Source organism: Glycine max, chromosome 12, assembly GCF_000004515.6.
Source record: "Glycine max cultivar Williams 82 chromosome 12, Glycine_max_v4.0, whole genome shotgun sequence".
NCBI lineage: Eukaryota > Viridiplantae > Streptophyta > Magnoliopsida > Fabales > Fabaceae > Glycine > Glycine max.
Window position 1 is genome coordinate 16472254 of NC_038248.2, and position 9928 is coordinate 16482181.

General features: G+C 30.1%; 1 protein-coding gene across 2 annotated transcripts; it reads left to right on the forward strand.

Moving 5' to 3' along the window:
* The first annotated feature begins 3361 nt into the window (after window positions 1-3361).
* TPS10 (terpene synthase 10) lies at window positions 3362-9434 on the forward strand. 2 transcript variants are annotated; one of them, XM_014764909.3, is made up of 6 exons: window positions 3362-3864; window positions 4637-5012; window positions 5122-5343; window positions 5427-5565; window positions 8394-8639; window positions 9067-9434. In XM_014764909.3, the coding sequence occupies exons 1-6, from the start codon at window positions 3636-3638 to the stop codon at window positions 9358-9360; spliced, it is 1506 nt and encodes a 501-aa protein (XP_014620395.2). In that variant the 5' UTR covers window positions 3362-3635; the 3' UTR covers window positions 9361-9434. The 2 variants fall into 2 exon arrangements, with proteins under 2 accessions (XP_014620395.2, XP_014620394.2); XM_014764908.3 differs by having other exon boundaries at window positions 3363-3864; window positions 9058-9434.
* The last annotated feature ends 494 nt before the right edge of the window (window positions 9435-9928 follow it).

Sequence of the window (9928 nt, forward strand, 5' to 3'; positions counted from 1 at the left end):
ATTATGCAAAATACTTGTCACTTTTTTAGAATACTTACAATTCATAATTGGAATTTTGTTGTTGCTTTCTTTTTAAACACTATCTATTTTAATTGTGTTAGTCCCAGAGGATTATGATGCTTACGTAAGTTTCATCTTGGAATTTCATTGTTGCAATTCATCATTCGTCTTCTTCAAACTAGATAAATTTGGTTTTGTTTAAGGATTAATTATTTTTTAAAAAATATTGTTTAAGTAATAATAGTTTTACATGAATTAATGCATAGTATTAAAATTTAAAATGTTTTATTTATTTAATTTGTTTAGGTAAAATAATTGGATTACTTAAATATATGTACTTTTTATAAATATTTAACTAAATTATATTTATATTGAGTATTCATATATATATATATATGCATTTACTGTTCACTCGTTAGGAATCTTGTAGAGACTTGTCCTCTGTGCCAGAAAATGAGAGGTTGGGATTGCACTGACTACAATCAACCGCACATAATGCATTCACAAAAACGAGGTCATTGTTCACCCGTTAGGAATCCTAAAGAGCTTTGTCTTGTTTGCCAGAAAAGGAGTGACCGAGATTGCATTGACAATAATCAATGACGTGTTACAAAAATGAGGTTATTGTTCACCGGTCAGGAATCCCGTCCTTTGTACCAAAAAAAAGATGTGACCCCATGTTGCTTTTTCCCATACGATTTTTACCTCACATTGCATGTTTCGAGACGATGTGATTGAACAATGTTTTCTAGTAGCGATTAGACTAAACATTAAAATTTTCAAATAGTACAAACCAAACTTAATTAATTAAGACTCAATCCAAATTGTTTATATTTTCGATGAGATCTTAGTCATTTGTATTAGTCATGTGAAAATAGTAGATCACCTATTATATATACAGTAGAGCAGTTAGCTGCAACTCAACACCTCTGTTTGTTATCCACCCTATCTCATCATCCTCAAACCATTTATTTTTCTCACAAAGTCTAATTCATAATGGATAACAATTCATGGTAGTTTCTTGACATTGATGACTCAGATCTCTCATCCTTTGTTTGCCCAACTAATCAGTCATCCTCTAATTCAACAAGACTTATTCTTGGTCTGACTAGGATCGTATAAGCTGCCATGATGAATAACAAAAAAAATGGTGCATTTTAAAATAAAAAACAAAAGTAAAAAATTTTAAAAAATTAAATAAATAAATAAAGAAAAAAACTTTCTTGCCTACATTTTTTTATAAAAGGACTTTATCGGTTTCCTCAAAACCTATGTAGTAAGTTGGTTTCGAAAAAAAAAATATAAGATATTAAAAAATTGGTTTTTCAGAAATTTGTTTCTTTAAAAAAATTGAAAAAAACAAGACCATGACAACACAGTCTACACTTGTCGTAAGCTACTTGGACGATTGCAAAGGATAGGCGTGGCTCACAAAACTATAACGTGCACGTGAGTTGCGTAATGTAATAAAGTTGGATCTGTTTTACATTATGGATAAAATTAAGATGATTACTTTTATGAGATGGTTTTTGGCTAATTAATCTAATTGAAAGGCTAGTTGTTCGTTAGCTAAATGGTTTATAGTTTGCATAGGTTAATTTTTAATCTTATCTATAAAAGTAAAATTATTCATTTGCATATGTATAAAGGGTTTAGGTGAAATTGATAACATAAAGAATATTCACTATAAATTCGCTAGCCTGCTCAATGACCGTTATATCCTCTCTTCGGTTTCCTATAAATTAACTGCTAAATCTGCATGAACTTTTCACAGTTAAGCTGCTAAGGTACACCAATCAAATCAGCATCCCTTATCCTCAAATTACTTAGAAAGCAATTCATGACTAACGTATCCTCGTCACTTCCGATTTTTGCCCAGGATGCAAAACCCCCCTCACACTTCACTCGGAACACTGCAAATTTTTCTCCTTCCATTTGGGGGGATTATTTCCTTTACTATGTTCCTAGTTCCTTTTGATCATTTAATTTATTTGGCAGAGTCTCAATTATATTAATTGCTTTTAAATAGGTTTTCTCATTATATGTTTGGTTATAAAAAATATATTTTATAAATAAATTCATTTGTATAAGAAAAGTTCATTTAAACTATGGATTATCGGTGATTCAAGTATTAAGACTATGTTGGACAAGATATTTTGATTAATTTTTAACTATTTTTACTAGTTGAAAAGTTTGTTTGACTGTCCGTAAATAATTTTTTTTAGTAGTTTCTAACGTTTTTTAAATTGCTACTTGAAACACTAGTTTTTAACTTCTAATTTTTTATAATTTCTTTATTTTTTTTGATATATTTATCAAATTTCCTTATTACCATTTTTAAATAAATCAAGATTTTTTTTTTTGTCATTTTGCATTTTTTTAACTAATTTAACAATTAGTTTTACAGGATACTTATCATTTAGGAAGTTAGTTTTTCAGTTTCTAGCTAGTAGTTTTAGTTTTCCTAACTTTTGAGCTTCTAGTTAGCTTTTCAACTAACTTTTCAGTTAATTTTATCAAACATAACCTATTTCTAGTTCCATTTGTACACTTGTTCTTTAATATGAGTGCATTAACAAATTATAACTAGAAATTATTTTAAAATAAACCAATAATATTGCACTCATACAAAAAAATAAGTGTGAGTACGTTGAAAAATTCCTATATATATATAAAACGTTTATTTTGGTAGTATACTAAGTTTATATGTTTTTTTTTATTAGTGAATATTAGAATGTTAATTTTTCTCAACAGAGGAGATTGAGCATGAGATCTTTCTCCTCTTTCCTTCTCGCTTGACCATCCAATCCACCTTATATCTCCCTATAAGTTTATATGTTAAATCAAGTGAAGTATGAACATGTGAACCATATGAAAGTTGCATAAAATAAATAGAAGTACTACAAACATACTCAAACACACTAATTTTTAATTGGTCAAAATTGATTGAAAACTAAAAAAATAAGGAGAGATGAGAATAATTCAATATGATGTGAGACTCATATATAAATTTTATCATTTTCAATAAATTTCTATCAATAAAAGTGTGTTCAAAATAGCATGTCAAAGACTTCCTAACATTTCTCTAAAATAAATAATAATAAGTGAATCTGCCTGATATATATCATCTCCATTAAAGGAATGCGTCCTAGTAACACATTTTTTAAAATACTTTTTCTACTACATTTTTAACCTACGTTTAAAATTTATGGAAAATCAAAATCATGAGTAGAGTTTATTAAATATTTTAATCATTGATTGAAATTTATGAAAAACTTAAGTTATAAGTAGGGTTAATTAAACTTGAAGTGTGACTCACATAATTTTGTGATTCTAAATATATTTTAACTAATAAGAAAGAATTAAAAATATGTTAAAAATGTATCTATTGTTAGTATTCCAAAAAAAAAAAAAAAAGATTAGAAACCTTGTTGCCTAACTAGTATTCATCAATTGATGCATATAATTAAATGGTCCTTCTTTTTACTTTATGGTTTTAAAGTTTTGATATATTGAGTTGACCATTGACTTTTGTCAACATTAGTGCAATATTTCATATGCTCAATTTTTCATAAACCCAGGAAGATGATAGTCACATCAAACAAGCTCAACTAACAAAAGAGGAAGTGAGGAAGATGCTTATTGCTCCTATTGATAACAATTTCTATTTTAAATTAGAATTTATTGACTCAGTCCAACGCTTGGGTGTTTCCTACCATTTTGAACATGAAATTGATGGAGTATTGCACCAAATTTACAACATTTCAACAAAGGACAATAATATCATAACTCACGATGATGATCTTTGTCATGTGGCTTTACTCTTTCGGTTGCTTAGGCAACAAGGTTATCACATTTCATCAAGTAAGTAACAGTCCACCCAATCTACATTTCAACATAACAATAACACATCGTAACTCACCATGATTATATTAAATTTCTCATTCACTACTTCGGTACTAGGGACATTGCATTACACCAAGAATGATATTTAGCTGCCTAGGAATATACTTGAGTCAACTTTAGAGGAAAAATAAGCTCAAACAATTCAAGAATGATTGTAGCTAGAACTTGAACTATTGATAATGTAGTGGTTTCAGGAAGCACAAACCAGTGGAGTATAGTAATGAGATTTTTACCTTAACAAAGAACAATTTCAAATGTATATGCAAGGGAAAGAAAAATACATAAACAACTATAGCATATATAAATATTTTAAATAGTAATGATATGGAGCATGTTAGCGCAACCAAGATAGATCATTGGCAGGTTGAGAATAACATTGACAAAGTTTGCCTTTGCTTTATTTTGTTTGGGGTAAAAAATAAGAATCATAGACTAATTATCTTAAATAAATTTCCCAAAATACATATACTTTGGAATAGGTCGGCTCAAATCTCTTAGATTTGAAATTTCCCTAACATCCTAAGATCTAATTTGACATAAGGCTTTTGTCTCTTTCAAACTAAATTCAAAAGAGTTTTTCACCTTCTGGATTGGGTTGATTGGGTTTATAAGGTGATTCAAACCTATTTATAGAAATTGTTTGATTTTAAATATGCATTGAAGTCATTTGTGTGATAACATCCACACATATATATTGGAATTAACACATATATGTTTATTAATTTAACAGATGTATTTTACAAATTCAAAGACCAAACTAGAAACTTTAGTGAAAAAGCAGCCAATGATATACAAGGAATGTTGAGCTTGTACGAAGCTGCTGAACTAAGAATGCATGGAGAGGATATACTTGAAGAAGCACATAATTTCGCTCTTGTTCAGTTAACTAAGTCTCTAACTACCCAATTAAGTCCTTCTATGATTGCACAAGTCAAGCATAGCTTAAGACGATCACTTCGAAAGGGATTGCCTAGGCTGGAGGCCACATATTATATGTCTTTCTACGAAGAAGATTCTTCACATGATGAAAAATTGCTAACATTTGCAAAACTAGATTTTAATATGTTGCAGGAGTTACATCAGAAAGAAGTTAACAATGTGACCAGGTAATATCTTTCTCAAAAGTTAAATATGATCTTTAATTTCATTAAACAAATAAATGAATCCAAGTCTAAGATCCTTTTTATAGGAATTAATATCGGATTTGGTGATCAGGTGGTGGATTAAGAATTTAAATGTCTCAACGAAATTGCCATTTGTACGAGATAGGATTGCAGAATGTTACTTTTGGAGTTTGGGAATATACTTTGAGCCACAATATTCTCTTGCTAGAAGGATAACAACGAAAGTAATTGCTCTATGTTCTGTCATTGATGACATGTATGATGCCTATGGAACCATTGACGAACTTGAGCTTTTCACCAATGCAATTGAGAGGTTAGACACATCAAAATGACATAAATTATATCTTTAGTCTATTTCTTTAAATATATCAAACTCAAATTTCCAATGACTACCAGGTGGGATATTTGTTGCTTGGATGATCTCCCAGAATACATGAAAGTATGTTATATAGAAATTTTGAATGTTTATGAAGAAATAGAGGAAGAGATGAGAAAACAAGGAAAAGTATATTGCATCAAGTATGCTAAGAAAGAGGTATGATTAATTTTATTTTCATTTTTGCAATAGCTACATGCAATTTTTCTTATCATTTTTTTATTGACAGTTACAAATTAATTAAGCAAAGTGAATTTCAATACCATTTGCCTTTTTCTTTGCTTCTTAATTTTGAATTTAAATCTTTAAATTGTATTTTTTTATATTTTCTAGTTAATGGTTTTGAAGTGTGGGAAGACATTAGAATATGGATGTTTTTCTGTGTATACTTTTTCTTAGCAACAGCCAAACTTTATTGAAGGAAAGGTCAACCACAAGCAGTGATTGGTCCCCTCAAACAAACAAAACTTACAAAACAGTGCGGTCCACAAAATGGACAAAATAAAACACCATTATTAGTAACAAATTACAAAGGGAAGCTTTTCCATCCTTTATGCTCGGACAAATTTTATCCTCTGATATTAGTCCGCAAGCATATTGTTGGGTTGTGAAACCAATAAAATAAAAAGTACTAAAAATCCCTTTTTTCCTTGTTCTAAGCCATTTCCATGAATTGATTTTGGCCATCTCCACCATGTTTGTTACGTGTACTTGCTACTAACGAAAGATCATAGCATTTCTACCTAACGATTTTTTACAAATTTTAAAAACTTTTTTCCAAAGCAACATTATTGTTTGAAGATAAATATGTAAGAAAACATATATCAAATTTTTGCAAAACATTCATACGATGATTTCAGAACTAGCAAGACAAACAAAAATTTTCAAAGACAAAAATCAAATTTAAACCCTAAGTCAGTTTAAAACATAGACGAGAAACTAAACAAGATAAAACACAAGAAATTATACTCGTTCATCTCAACCACCGAGGCTAGATCTAGTTCTTGGCAAAACCACCAAGTTTCACTAACTTCAACAAGTTACAAGTATTTATCACTACCACTTCTAGCTTCTTAACTCAAGCTCTACACCAAACTTATTACAACAAGTATTCTTTGTCCTACCAAGCCACTGCTGACTCTAACACAAATCATAAGATTTGTGTATTTGATTGCATGATGACTAACACTCAATTGTCTTACAGACGAATAGACAATCTTAGCATACAATGTTTTCTCTCAATATAATCAAATTATTTTGAGAGCAATTTTGAACTTTACAAGAATTTACACATAGATCTCTTACAAAAAGAATTTGAAGTGGTTGTGGTATTTATAAGCCTTCTTCAACAAGAATTTACACATAGATCTCGTCAATGGTTTCTTTTTGGAAATCTTCTCTATGGTGTAGAGCATAGATTTGTCACAACATCACAATTATGAGGTTCACTTTCACTCTTCTTTAATTACGTCACAACTTCAATGTCACCAACTTTGGTAGACTTGTGATTGTTACAGTGTGCAAATTTGAATTTCTCATGGCTTATGATTTTGTTGATTCTCTGGATAGTTTATTTTTCATTAATTATTTTTGTTTACGAAGAGAGGATAAAGGGAGAAGAAGTGAATGAAGAAGAAGAGGAGGGAGGTTATATTTTGTGGCAGTTTTTAACCACAAATATTTTTATCTGATTAACGACGTTAGTTTTAGATTGACAATAAGACTATTTTGAATCAAAATAAAAATGATAAAAAAAATTAAGATGGACTTTTTAAAAGATAAAAGAGCAAACTGAAGAAAAAATAGGACAATAGACTAAATTAGGTCATTTGACAAAAAAATTTCTCCTCCATTTCCATTCCCAAACCCATTCTCCCTCTTTCCTGCTACCTAGATCCCCAATAGTCGCCTCTTGGTCTATGGTTACACTACACACCTTGCAAACCACTCCTTAATAACCCCTCCATTCACCCATGGATCTAACCAAAAGCGTGTATTTCTACCCTTCCTAACAACCTTCTCCAACGACTCTTTAAACCAATTAACACAACCCCGTCGTTGTTCCTTTTCTACACCCCATACCTTTTCCCACCACCACGACCATTTCCTATCTGTCCATTGTAACTCACCATATATACCTACTAACGCCTTAGATCACATACTTTCCTTCTTGACCAGCATATGCCATCTCCATGTTCCTAACAAGGCTAAGTTTAGAGCCTTCAAATATGTAATACCTAACCCCCTATCACTCTTACTCTTAAACATTTGATCCCATCTCACCCAATGTATCTTTCTACAATCGAAATTCCCCTCCCCCCAAATAATTTTATTTTTAAAAATAGAGATTCAATGAGAGAGATTATACCTATCAAAAGAAAGATAATAGACCGATATAACTTGCAAAACAGACTTTAAAAGAACCACACGTCCCCACCATAGACAAGAACTTGCTAGACCAGGTTAAAAACCTCTTGCGAATCACGTTTACCATTGAGCTCCTTTTTTTATGTATACCAAAAGGTGTATATAATTTTTTTTATATTATTATTATAGGAATCTAACGAATAATATATAATAACAAAACCTCATAAGAGATTTTCATTTACTACAATTATTAATATTGTCATTGGCAAAACATGCTTTGACAATAAATCGAACATGACTCTCTATTCGAGCTACTAAATGAACATTGGACAATGCATATTTTGTCAATTGCATCAATTATACCATTTAGGATTTCAAAAAATACATATCCTTTCATAAGATATTTTTTCTCATTTGAAAAAAAATGAAAAATTTATGTTTGTCTGCTAAAAAATTGTTATTATGACTGGAACTTAAAGCTTTTAATCTAAATATTAATTTTCATTTATTCAGAAGCCTATTATATATTTGAGATACATGTGTGTGGAAGAATTTTTTTTATAACCAATCATAAGTATGGAACATGTTTCTCAATATTATATAATTGTACTTAATTCTAGATGAAAAGATTAATCAAGGCTCAAATGGCTGAGGCAAGATGGCTTCATTGCAATCATACACCGTCAATAGAGGAGTACATGCAAGTTAGAAATGTATCAAGTGCTTACTCTATGGTGATCACCATATGTTTTGTTGGCATGAAAGATACAACAGAGGAGGTCCTTATATGGGCAACAAGTGATCCAATAATTATTGGGGCTGCTTCAATTATTTGTAGGCTTATGGATGACATTGTTGGAAATGAGGTAAATACATTATTTTCCTTTTGAAAATGTTTTATAACGTTAGATTAATTTTTCATTAATTTCACTAAAAAGAGAATAGGTTAAAGAGAATAGGTTAATGTTTTTTAAGGGACTCTTGTAAACTAAACCTAATTATATAAAAAAGAAGTTGTTGACAAGAAGTAATAATAACACTGCTCTTATCCTAACATTTGAGCTACTAGGTTGCATATGACCACTCATACAAAAGAAACTTGAGTTTAAAAGATGAATGAAAAACACATTTAATTTACCTTATGTTAAAAAGATCTAGTCATCCCATAACTTTTAAAGAGTTAGGAGAGGAAGACATTTAATTTACCTTATAATTTTGGTAATACCAACTTTTACTTTAACGGTTAAACATTGGTTTCTTTAGTATTAATTTTTTTCCCCAAAGTTTGAGCAGGAAAGAAGACACGTTGCATCAAGCATTGAATGCTATATGAAGCAACATAACACCTCAAGGCAAGATGCCATTAATAAACTACTTGAGATGGTTAAGAGTGCTTGGAAGGACATCAATGAGGCATGCCTTAATCCTACTGAAGTGCCAATGAATTTTCTTTTGCGTGTTGTCAACCTTGTGCGCATGATTGACGTGCTTTACAAAGATGAAGATAATTATACAAATGCAGGAGGGTTAATGAAGGATTACATCAAAACTTTATTAGTTAATAAGATGTCTGCCCGTATAAGCTAGAAGCTTAGTTATTTTATTATTGATCTGTTTCTTTAATTTATGTAATATAACATGGTAATTTCTCTTTAGCTTAATTTGGTGTGTATACCTTAATTTTATTAATGTGTTTTCTAAAATTAGGCCTCTTATATAATTAATAAATTAAAATAGGGAAACGAATATACAACCACACCTTGAACTTTTAACTTTTAGCAAATAGATACCCTTAACTTATAGGGTTGGCCTAGTGGTCATTTCTCTTTAGCTTAATTTTGTGTATATAGCTTAGTTTTATTAATGTGTTTTCTAAAATTAGGCCACTTATACAATTAAATTAATAAAGAAAAAAGAATATACAATCACCTTGATCAGTCAACTTTTAGCAAATTGACACCCTTAACCCATAAGGTTGGTGCAATGACGTAAGGTTCATTGCATTCAGATATGAAAAATGATTTATTTAGTACGAGAATTTATATTCGATTTTTTGTGTGTAAAATTTTCTTAGACCAACAACAACAACACACCGCAAATAGAATTAATATTTGACGCAGTAAATTTGGAGGAAACATGTGTGATTTCTGGCTCA